The 12,956-nt window shown below is 40.1% G+C and overlaps 2 protein-coding genes across 13 annotated transcripts in view; one reads left to right on the forward strand and one right to left on the reverse strand.

The window, feature by feature from the left end:
• The window catches only part of FHIT (fragile histidine triad diadenosine triphosphatase), a 1,482,405-nt gene that overhangs the window by 904,691 nt on the left and 564,758 nt on the right, over positions 1–12,956 (forward strand). The gene's annotated exons all lie outside the window — the stretch shown is intronic.
• Positions 2,713–3,267, reverse strand: LOC309812848 (ferritin heavy chain-like; the record flags this gene model as incomplete). Its single annotated transcript, XM_082637117.1, has 1 exon — positions 2,713–3,267. The coding sequence occupies one exon, from the start codon at positions 3,265–3,267 to the stop codon at positions 2,713–2,715; it is 555 nt and encodes a 184-aa protein (XP_082493243.1).

The following is a 12,956-nucleotide window of genomic DNA, read 5'->3' on the forward strand; positions in this document are numbered from 1 at the left end:
AGATTGAAGTCAGATAAGGCTTCTGATACAACTGAAATCCTTTGCTCCTTTTGATTTATGGATAATGAATTTGCCCTCTTATGGTCATAGTATGATTTTTAAGAAAGAAATCCTATATTTCTTATTAATCATCTATCAGAGCTATGTTGCCCAACCGGTCTCTTTGTACAAATCCTTATTAAGAGATGAGCACAGGGCAGCTACATTTATGAAGTGAGGTTTTATATGAGATTGACTGGCAATGTTTATTCAAGCTAAATAAAGCCAGCGTGAAAGCAGAGCCTTTTAAATTATTTGGCTTCATTTGAACATGCCACTGATGTAGACAGCTTGGGAAAGCAGTGTGTGTACACAAAAAGCTACATTATCAAACGTATCGAAAGGTTTCAGTGCCAGCACACCAAACATCTCTAGCAGAGATAATTACTGCACCCGTGCTGGGCATAATTTAGGTCAAAAGAAGCACTTCAGCCAGATCTTTAAACAACATTGTACATCTCATTTGAAGTTTTTGGGACCATATCTCAATTTTGTGCCAGTATGTTCAAAGTCCATTTTACAGAGTCAAGATTAGAAAAATCTGACTTCATATCCTCTCAGATTTTCTTCTTAATTAATTGCAGAATGCTATCCTTTTGCTCCCTCCCCACAACCCCCATCAAACCAGAAAGAATTTGTGCAGTAATTCCATATCACTGTAATTTCAAGACTCTGCTTTCATTTGTCACTTAAAGAGCTTTGCCATATACAAAGCAGTTAACCCAGCTCCAAAGCCGTATCACTTTGTCAAAAGAGAGTTGTTTGCACTTTACGTGACAAGCTATTTGTATAAAGTGCCAGGGTTTGAACTAAATATACTGCATGAAATCTAAGTTATAGGTGATGGAATCTTGTTTGTAGTGCTTGTCATTTGCTGCTCACTCTTTCCCCCCCAGCCTTCTAACTCCCCCCACCCCCGCAATCGAATGGGACTGTTTTGAAGAGACCTCTTTAATTTTGACAATATTAATGGTGTTGCTTGAGCCACATCAGAAGGTACACAATTCTAGCGTTTGATGAACACATTCGTTTCCTCTCACTGATCTCTGACTCTTGAATACTGTAGACTGCTTAGAAAAATGCTCACGTGCATATTTGTATATGTGTCATGTCTAAAGCATGTTTATGTGTACAAATAATATCCATGTGTGAGTCTGTGAGTATAACAGAAGCATGACCTTAGGAACTGGCTAGATTCTAATCCATTCCCTTCTGTTCTCAAGCAGTATGACCTTGGACAAAATAAGATGTTTGAATTTGTTTGCTCATCTGTAATTTGGGGGAACTAATCCCAACCCTCAGGATTATTGGTGCATTGGTTTTCTTGTGTGGCGTATCATGAATACTAGAAGTCCCTACATTCTTAGGACTATCACAGTAAGCACATTTTCTGGGCTGTGAGTTGAGCTGATTCTCTGTAGAAGGTTTTTTGGGTTTTGTTTTAATCTAAACATTTCCAAGAATTAGTTATTCATATTTAAATTGTTAACAAATGTAAAAAACATATATATATATATATATATATATGTATATATTTGATACCTACTTCATGTAGATATCCTTCACAGTAAACCAGGTCCCTCCTGGGATATAGCGTTTCCACCATGCTTCTCAAAGGTGTCCACAAACCAACACCAGTGGCTTATTATCACCCACAGGCCTATGCATAATACAGATTCTCAGATCCCAACCCAGACCTTTTGAAATAGAAACTGCATTTCAACCTTTATTTATTTTCACACTAAAGTTAAAGAAGAACTTTTCTAGTAGAGTGATTACTGGTTCTTAAGTTGGAAGACCTAGGTTCTCGTGGAGTTTGTTTGTTCTTTTTTTTTTAAAGGTTTTTAACCATGACCTTCAGTAAGAAATAGATTTAATATCGTTACCCAACAAAGAGGAGCATACATACTCATAAACACATGTAGTTAAAACAAAAGTTGCACCAAACAATATTTACCCTTGCTATATGCTGAGCACTCAGACATTTTTTATTTCAATTTAAAACATGCCAGCCATGGCCCCTTAAATTGATTTTATAATCATTCGTAAAGAACTGTTGTTTTACATGACCTTGTGCACTTTTTCCTCCCCAGGCCTTGATTTTCTCAACTGTAAAAGTGTGTATGTTGTATCAATTGATTTCAAATGTCTCTTAGCTTAAACAGCCTGTGATGCACTTCAAAATGTGAAAATCTACTTCTGGACCACATTTTAAAAGCAGCATGTTTATTGGTTATTGTGTGTGTTGTTTTATTGAGAGGGCGGGAAGGAGCGCAGACAAACAATAGCTCACAGACCACAGCTTTTGCATAATAAAAGCTCACAGCCCAGAGTGGTAGATGGTGCAAAGTGAACAATTACATGCAGGTCCTAAACATGTGTCATTATTTAAAGCAAACAAAACACACTTTTAGGCTTTTAAAAATGTGTATACTTTGTCAGTGTGTAACTAAAACATAGTGAACTAAATCCTTGTCCTGTCTAATATACAATCAGAATATTTTTGGGGGGTGGGGAGGTACCAAATTACTTTATTTGAAGGAATGGTAATAAGGAAAGAACTTGTAGATGTTTTGGTACAACTTACAGAAAAGGTAAAGGCAACCCAAACATGCATGCACTGCCTTGATGCAGGGAAGTCACCCCTGTGGCTACAGGAAGCCAGCCTAAGGCTTAGCTCTCATTATCACTGTATTCCAGGGTGTGCTTGTCAAAGAGATACTCTGTCATGCCAGATTCGGGGGCCCCCATCTTGGGCAAGTTGGTTATGTGGTCACCCAATTCTTTGATGGATTTCACCTGCTCATTCAGGTAATGAGTCTCAATGAAGTCACACAAATTGGGGTCATTTTTGTCAGTGGCCAGTTTGTGCAGTCCCAGCAGTGACTGATTCACACTTTTTTCCAAGTGTAGCACACATTCCATTGCATTCAGCCCATTCTCCCAGTCATCATGGTCTGGTTTCTTGATATCCTGAAGGAAGATTCGGCCACCCCGTTGGTTCTGCAGCTGATTCATCCGTTTCTCAGCATGTTCCCTCTCCTCACGAGATTGGTGAAGAAAGTATTTGGCAGAGTTCTTCAAAGCCACATCACTGTGGTCAAAATAGTACGACACGGACACGTAGACGTAGGAGGCATATGGCTCCAGGTTGATCTGGTGGTTGAGGGCGGCCTCCGAGTGCTGGCGGTAGTGCTGGCGCCCCTGCAAGTGGGACGCAGTCGTCATGGCGGGCGGCCGAGGGGAGGCGGCGGCGGGGGCCCGAGGTGGTGGTGAGGGCTGGCGCTGGGCGGCCGGCCGGAGCGGGGGGACGAGCGCCGGGTTCCGTCCAAGCACTGTTGAAGCAGGAAACTGTGGCGACTCTCCGCGAAGACTGTCCACAGTCAGAATACTAGGCAGTCTTCTGTTTAGAAAAAATGGTAACTCTGCAGTGGAGAAAGCTGACAGCATCTTGACCGGTGAGCAGAATGGAAAGATCACCAGTGAAGGGCAGTCATCGTGTCCCTCCTGATGTGATGCCCTGAGAAGGGCACAGGGTGGCCAGTACAGCTTTGGGGCCAGGAATACGTAACCCGAATCCAATCTGCAGGACACATCAGAGAAACCCCAGTAAGGAGTAGTTCTATTAAAAAGTATGTGGAAGGTACAAGTAGGGATATATTGTGAAACAAAAAAAGTCAAAGAAATGTTTGAGATCAAAGGAAACTACAGAGACAGGGGCACTAAATAAGAGCCTATACTAGATCTTACAATGGACAGGGAGAATGCCATAAGGGACATCACTAGTTAATAGACAAAACTGGGAAAGAAGATGGTGGATTAGATAAAATATGGTACCGATGTTACATTTACTGAAGCTGGTTGCTGTACTGTGGTGAGAAGAGAAATTGTCCTTATTTATTTATTTTTTTTTGCGGTACACGGGCCTCTCACTGCTGTGGCCTCTCCTGTTGCGGAGCAACAGGCTCCGGATGCGCAGGCTCAGCGGCCATGGCTCACGGGCCCAGCCGCTCCGCGGCATGTGGGATCTTCCTGGACCAGGGCACGAACCCGTGTCCCCTGCATCGGCAGGCAGACTCTCAACCACTGCGCCACCAGGGAAACCCTGTCCTTATTCTTAAATGCACACTGAATGAAACTTATTTTCAAAATAAGGACAGGAAATAAACAGTATGTGTATAAGGAGAAAGTGCAAATGATAAGCAGATGGGGAAAATGTTAACTCAAGATGGATCTGGGGTGTAGATAGGTGTTCCTTGTGCTGTTCTGGTTCGTGGAATTTGGGGATACATTTGAAATTAATTCCAAATTAAAATTTTTGAGATTTTCCTTCCTCTCCTCTAATGGCGCCCCTTTGTGTTTCCGGAATGCCTGGAGTGCTTTTGCCTTGGGACTTGTGCCTTTTTAAAGGCAAGTTGGGCTGAGCTGGAGCCCTCTGTATTCTCTAGTTTCCCAAAGCTCTTCGCTTCCTCGCGAGCTGACAGAATAGGCCTGCAGTGCGCACCTCCTATCTCTCCCCTTGTCCCTCGGGCCTTTTGGTCTGTCCCTCTTCTGTCATACCTACCCCTGCTTCAGTGCCCAGATATATTACTGATTAGCTGGTTCTGTTAGTCTTTCTCACTTGGCCTTTGGCTGACCTTGACCTCTACCCAATTCTTGGCCTCTTGCCCCAGTTCACTATATTCTCCCACCTTTCAGCACCAATCTCTTGGAGAGAGCACTGCTCTCTTTTGATCATGAAGGAAACCCAGGATCCTCTTTTTAAAAACACTGTAGAACAGGGACTCAGATATCAACAGATGTCTGCACATACCAGGGAGTCCAGAGGCTTCTGATGATAGGTCTTGGGCTCTACTGAAGCCAGAAATCCACAAATACCTTTAAAACATTTTTAAAAAGCAATGGTCTCCCTTTCCTGTGGCAGAGGAATTCTGGAGGAATAAACAAAGGTGGTTCTTGCTTGTCTGCTCTGCCAGGTGACCACATGGCCAGACAGATTTCAAACTAGTGGCCCTCTGTAATTGTTAATTATCCTTCGCAGCCACGTCCTTGTCCTCAAGAAGGTGCAGTCTTATTGATGAGGTGAGACACTTGAATGTGAAACCGACTGATAGATGTGTGATAAAATGCGTTCAGAAATATTATAGTAAGTAATACATGGCAGGAATTGGAGAAACCAAAAGACCATTGTGGCTGTGGATGCAGCTTGGCTGATGGAAGAAGTTGGAGAGCAACGAGGATGTGTCTCCCAGAATCTCTAGAAAGAGCCTCCTAATGGCTCTGTAGTGAAAGACAAAGCAGGCAGGCGAGGAGCCCAGCTCTGGGGCACAGGATACCAGATGGTTCACTGAAAGTCAGAGCTCAGGGTCTGAGGGGTGAGGGAAGAGGGCTCAACCCTTGGGCTTCAGCCTGCATTTTCACAAAAAGCCTCAATTTAGATTTTAGATATTATTTCCAAAAGAGGAGAGTTACAGAAGTGTTCTAGCTGGAATGCAAAAAGCCCTCTGCCATACCTCTTGACCACTCACCTGCCACATACTTTGAATTAAAAAAAAGGAAAATCCCACATGCTGCAGAGCAACTACACCCATGAGCCACAACTACTGAGCCTGTGTGCCACAACTACTGAAGCCCGCGTGCCTAGAGCCCGTGCTCCGCAACAAGAGAAGCCACCGCAATGAGAAGCCCGCACCCTGCAACAAAGAGTAGCCCCCGCTCGCCACAACTAGAGAAAGCCCACATGCAGCAACAAAGACCCAAAGCAGCCAAAATAAATAAATTAATTAAAAAAAATTTTTTTTTAATTTAAAAAGAAAAAAAAGTTCTGTCATTACCTTAGGAATATCTTAATTATTTTGATCTTATTTTTTCCTGTTCAAAGTTTGCTTTTTTTTTAAACATAGGCATACTTTTTGGACCACTGCTTTGAGATTTCTTCCTTTCTGCTTTTCTCAGTATACCAGGAGCCTCAAAAGCAGAGGTCTTCCATCCTCTCAGAAGCTCTGTCCCTCCCCGCCCATGCCTGTAATAACGTCCTCTCGCCATGCGTCTCCTGCACCTGTCCAGGTGGCGTTCTCCTCTTCCTGCCACCTTCCCCACCCCAAGATTAACAGTTCCAAACCTTCTACTGCAAGCACAGTTGGTACTCAGTTTATTGGTAATTAATGAGTAGTACTTCCTTGACAGAACATAATGGAACTACAGAGCAATCACTTAGAAAGGGAAACAACTGTCAGTTATCACTCTAATGAATCCTGTTTAACAGAGGTGATGGCAGCCCGGCTGATGCACAACTTTCTATGCATCGAAAGTGGATCCCTTAATAACTCCATTACTGTACTGTGTATAATTTGCAAAACAACTGCTCTCAAGGCCAAATTGTAAAGTGGCTTCAGCTATGAGTAACAGTGTAATTTTGGAACTATTCTCAGAACTAGTTATTAACTGTTCACTGTTAATATTTGAATATGAGTGAACAGAAACAATTCTTAACATTAAAAAATTTAAATAGTATGGTAGTGGCGGTGACAATTATTGAGATGATCATAGCAATGATGTTAACAAATGACCTTCGTTGGATCATATGTGACAGGCCCTATACTGAACATTTCATATGCATCATCTCACTTAATTCTCAGAACAGTAGAGTGTTAAAAATCAGTTTTCAGAAGGGCAACTTCATGGCTGTTGTGCAAATATAAACACAGTTTAAGATCTTATTCAGCTCATTAATTTAAGAGGGTGAGGGACCTAGTAAGATGTTAAAATTAGTCCAAAAATGATTTGAGATTATGTGTGTGTGTGTGTGTGTGTGTGTGTGTGTGTGTGAGATTTGATACATTGTTGGGCCAGATACAGAACAGGATAATGTCCTGCTGGTCCATAAGAGCTCACACAAGTTACTGTCTCCCATCAGTTGTAAAATAGCCCCGTGAACAGAAAGTTACACCCAGCAGTGGGAACACTATACTAAAGGAATCCAGTAATCTCGTTTGCCTATTTCCAAGTTTGAAATGTTTTTTCTGATACCTGTAAGGCAGGTAGTGCTATAATCCGCACATTACAAATGGAGAAACTGAGGCTTTGTGCTGTTAAGTAACTTGGCCAAGGTTACATAAGAGATGGAGCGGCGACTGACTTGAGTCTGACTCCTTACACAGCTGGCACTGTGGTGATGAACAGCATGGGCTCAGTAAATGAACACGTTTGAGTTCAACTCCCAGTGAACTTGGGCCAGGTAACTACTGTGCCTTTATTTTTTCATCCGTGAGGTTGTGTTGCTAATAGTTTTAAGTCACAGTGGTGTTGTGAGGATATGGTAAGGTGACATGTTAAAGCCTTGTGCGTGTTGTACGTGACATTGCACTCCCTCTGTAAATGTCAGCAGCTGTTGTCATCATCAGTAATGATCATCACGATCGAGCACCACCTGCATGTGTCTTGAAAATATCAGTGCCCTCACCTTCTCTACCTCGATTGGCCATGGTTGCCTTAAAAGTCTGCGCACATCCAGAGTATGAGCTCCAGGAATCTCCACCACAGAAAACCAATTCTCCATCACAGTTTTTGTCCAGGATCATGACCAGATTCGGCTGACCCCAGGAATACAAAGGTAGTGTAATAGTTGGAAAAGTATCTCTTCCTCCAGGGAACAAAACGACAGTAGTGCCATGTGGCTTATAAAAATATTTGCCCCTGCTATTCTATAACCTGTAAGATTTTAAGGATGCATGGATCCATGATAACTGTAGCAGGTATCATTTTAAAAACCTACTCAAAGTAAGTATCAGTGTCACACAGCACATGCTAGAGTAGATTTTTCTCAATGGCAAAAATCCAAGCATGGCATTCAGTTTTTCCTTTCCTGGAACTCATATTCCCTTGTATCAGTGACAATGGAGTTGAAATGTTTAGGTCTTGTATTAGATATCATCTCACTGTCTTGCTTTGAGCAGATGAGGTGTTGGAGGCATCTCTATCAATCTTGTCTTTTGGAATTAAGGAGCACCAAATGACAGAAATCAAAGGTTAAATGACAAAATGGTGTGTGCTTGGTGAATTTACCATTTTTTTAAATAAGATTTTTCTATAGATATTAAGGAGGTTATAATTTTTTAGGAGCTAATTTACTGGAGACACACTTCTATGCTGGCTCCTTATCTCTGAGATTAGAGCCTTACTGAAGTCAGCCTATGTATATCTAGTTACTCACATATATCAAAAATTTCTCTTTATACTCTCATCTTTGTTGTGTGGGGTAGAAGGAAGCATTCATCTCAAAGATGGGACATGATTTCTTGATTTGGAATTCTTCAAAAACACATAAAAATTATTAGCTTTGTCTTCATAGGATTCATGTGTTAGATTTTTGCCTCATCACAAAAGAAGTGCAGCATGTCGGTCTTGTTATTGTGATCCTAAGATGAAGGCAGATACTCATGATTAATTCTTTATGATTTTCTTGTTATCATTGATAATACAAACAATATGTCTGTACTATTTGAGAGTTGACAAGCACCAAGTATTTTTAAACATGCCAAGTTTGTTTGGTACTCCTCCTACGTATTTTCTTAAATTTGTAAAATTGTGAAATATTTGTTTCTTGTTGTATATTTAGAATTATTGCCTTATATGCTCTCACCATACTGTGAATGGTCCAAGAAACTCAGTTTAATTTTGCAGGTATATTGTTGTGAGGAATTGTTACAAAGAACTACTCTCCAAGGGTTAAGCGGTTGTTCCTAGTGGAAATAAAGTGGACTGAAAGAGACACTGAAGAGGCTTGCAAATGATATCTTAGTAACTCATATCAGGATCGCCCCAAATCTGTTTTTACAGTTTCCTTCTTGCATGGAAAGACTACAGACAGGTTTATTTTAGCTCAAATTTCTATTCCATATGGCCTTGGCACCCTCAGAGCAAATGTATTTTCTATTTTACTCTTAGTTTTCTCAACCAAAATGAGACTTAAGTCACCAGTGAAATATTGCAGGATGTATTGGCTTAGGGGATATATCTTTTCTAATTTTAACTTCTTTAGAAGTTCAGTTGATATAAATATCCTTTAGTGTAGTTTGCCAGGCACTGTGTACTCTAGTTCTAATCAAAAGTCATACCAAGTCAGAAGAGAATCAGGGGTTGGTGAAATTCTTCTCAACATTTGTGTCCGTTCTACTTCCTAACGGTCATATGTCCTAAACTTTTCATTTGTAAAACCGCTCATGAAGACATACCATATTACTAAATGTGGGTTCCTTCGGAATATAGTGGGCGGTGGGGGAAGAGAGTAGTGGAATTATGTTTTAATTGTATAGTCATTAACTGACTGAATTTGCTTTTTTCAAAATTTTTACATTAGCCTTCATGACCTTTAAAAACATTGTGAATTAAGGTAGAACATAAGTAATGCAGTCTCATTAACTTTAATAAAGTTCAATAAAAATTCTAAATTTAAAAAGCTTTCTTCAAAAAACAGTGTGTAATTACTAAAGCGTTAAATAGAACATCACAGTTTAAAATTATTAAAAATTACTAAGTATCCATTTAGGATGAGATTTGTTTTATGATTGCAAACACCTCCAAAACAAATCGACAGTCAATTGCAATGCATTTGGAGATGTAAAAGCACCATTAATTACTGTTAATGGTACTTCTCTAATGTATGTAAATACATCATCTGCACCGGAGCTCTTGGCAGTTATTTCTTACTTCTTTCTAGACAGTTTAAAGATCTTAATTTATTAATATTCACAACAAGCAGAAAGATAAACATTGTTTTGAAGCTCTTGATGAATGGCGATTGGAGACATACTGTGCTTGTGCTGAGAGTAGATATTAGCTTGTTGGCAATAACTCACGGCCCTACATGAAAAAGACCCCGAAAGGGAGACCAAGAGTTTAGAATGATGTTATTAAGAGTCTCTGGAAGCACTTTATTCTGAGGTACCTCAGATTTGAAAATTTTATTAGCCTCACTCTACACTTATTTCATTGTTTGTCCCCAGAATGTTAAACTCAGCACAGGCTCCTGCCATGGTAAGCATTATTTTTGATGCACTTTACTGAATATGACTGACAAGGACTTTTTCAGGCATACATTGGGAGAGCAGTGTTTCCTATTTATTATGTCCTTTCATCTCTGCCTGAGCTAGAATATTCATGCTGTAAAAGTAATAAAAAGAAAAAAGAATATTCTGTGTTTTCTTGCAAAGCTCACCTCCAAATCCAAACAAAGTGAATGCTTTAGAGACTCACAGGTAGGATTTTCACCAATTTAGATATAAAATGTGACAATTGGCAGAATCATATATCAACATCTGGATCCTTCTCAAATGTCACAGGCTGAGTAGTAGGAGAGTAAAAGCAAATCTTATAATGAAATGTTTTTTGGCATTTATTTTTATCATAGACTAGATTGAAAGGTTTTGTTTTCACTCATATCTTCTTTAACTTTCTTTGATGGAGACGTGTAGTCAGCTTAGCTTAGTTGCTTAATAAGTTAAAAATATCGAGTGTTGATGAAAATTTCAAATATTGCTTCTAATTTTGAGTTTCCAGATTTAGCAAATAAGAATACAGGAGCCCAGATAAATTTGAATTTCAGACAAATGCAATTTTTAAAAAGATTTTAGAGTATTTTAATGTCCTTTTCGTCAGTGGATGTGTTTTGAAATTATTAGGATTCACAATTTTAAGAGTAGAGCAAAGGAAAGATGGAAAACGCAAACAGTTGGTTCTTGTTAAATTTCAGTTAAAATTTGTTTCGTGTAAGTATATCCCATGTGATACATGGCACATACTTACCCTAAAAGATTTTTGTTGTTTGCCTGAAATTCAGCTGCTCATTCTATGTTTCATCTGGGAATGCTCTTCTAGTTTATGATGAGAAAAAAATCAGTGCTGTTTGTGAGCATTTAAACTCACACACTAGATTTTTTAATGTGTAAAATGGCAGCAAAAATTGTAGCAATCTCCCAAGGCCGTTGGGAGTATTAAACGCATTGATACTAGTAAAGGTCATGGAACAGTTCCTGGCATCTAGTAAGCACTGTGGAAGAACACAAGCTTTTGTTCTCAAATGATCATTTGTTCTAATGTTAGGCACCTTTTTTACTGGAAGCCTGCTGTTACAGATAAGTAAAAATGTGAAGGAATCTTCCTGATGTGATTGACAACAACTATAGTTCATCTACAAAAATATAGGGTGCCACAAGTGACCCTGTGACTGAAATATGTAAAAGTTCAATATGTTACCGTGCTCACAGGCATTGAAAAGAGCCACGACAATGGCAACTTTTCCTTTTGCTTTTTATAGAGACACCTTGTATTTATTATTATGATATGTCAAGTCGGCTCTGGAACATATGTGTGCTTGAGAAAAGAATAGAGAAAGGATAAAGGAGCCAGGTAGGAGCCAAAGTGCTCATTACAGTTGGTAGTGAGCAAAATGAAGGTCAGCAATGTAAACACAAAAATTCTTATCACGCCCGATGGAAATTCACCATGGTGTTGGTGGGTGTTTTAAATGTAAGATCAACCAGTGTTCCTGATTATTCGTTTGTGATCCCTAAGAAATGCCAAGTACTGGGCACCCCTACCTTCTATCCCTGCTCTGGGAGTCAGTGTAGAAGTCAGAGCAGGCTGGGTTATAATGTACTGTTACAAAATAGTAACAACAGTAACAAAATTTCTGAGGCTTAATCAACCATCATTTATTTCTCAACCTTGGAGGTCCCACCGTGGTTCCAGGGGTCTCTCCAGAGCTGCTCTCCTCCAAGGGGGTGGCTCATCATTTTATTCCACTGCTGACTTGTGGCACCTTTATTTCAAGACTTGAGGTTTACTACAATTGTGGAAGAGAGGCATTGGCAAGTGCACATGGGCAGTGATGTGGAGCATGTTACTACTGATCACAGCCAGTGGCCCAGAGCTGGTCATGTGGCCCTGTGCAACTGCAAAGGGGGTTCTGAAACATAGCCTTCCATGTGTCAAGCCATGCACGTTCTGGGAGAGGACCCAGAGCAATTAGCACTAGTTTGCCATACTGGCAAATGTTGCTGATGGATTTTGCTATTCCCTTCCACAAAGCCCAGAGGCAACTTCAGAATTCCTCTCCACTGTGTGGCAGGCAGTAGTTGGCAATCAAAACTGGCAAGAGAAGTTGAGACACAGATGTAGAGAACAAACGTATGGATACCAAGGGGGGAAAGCGGTGGGGGGGTGGGGATGGTGGTGTGCTGAATTGGGCAATTGGGATTGACATGTATACACTGATGTGTATAAAATTGATGACTAATAAGAACCTGCTGTATAAAAAAATAAATAAAATAAAATTTAAAAATTAAAAAAAAAAAAAACTAAAAAACCACCCCAAAACTGGCAAGAGAGCTGAAACCTGTTAGCCATTGCTGCACTGCTCCCATAAGCCAGAGAAAACATCTATTGCGGTAGGAATTTGGATGTCATGCATAGTGATTAGAGTCTTAGGAATAAGTGAAAATAGATTCTTAGGATAGTCTTTATCACAGGTTTATTGACTTGAATTTACCATCACTCCAGGTTCTGTTTGATTTGGGAGAAGGTAGTTTCCAGGTATCCCAGTAATCAATCTCGATGATAGTATTTTAATAATGTATCTCCAATTGACCTGAAATTTAAGTCCTCCCTAGCTTTGTTCCCATGCAACACAAGTATTAGGAGTTTTTCATGACTGTGACGAAAAGGGAGGGACTTATTAACAAACCTTGAAATAAAAGTTGAAAATTGTTTTTTGATCTGGTGTAAAACTGATAGTATCAAAGCTTTTTCCAGCTTAAGGCAGTCTTGTCCATGATACCTTAAAGTGCTGCTTGATGAGAAATTCAGATCAGCCCCCATATGAGCCTGGCCATTTCAGTTCAGTTTTCAGTTAGGTGGAA

Source organism: Mesoplodon mirus (assembly GCF_964341445.2).
Source record: "Mesoplodon mirus genome assembly, chromosome: 12".
Lineage (NCBI taxonomy): Eukaryota > Metazoa > Chordata > Mammalia > Artiodactyla > Ziphiidae > Mesoplodon > Mesoplodon mirus.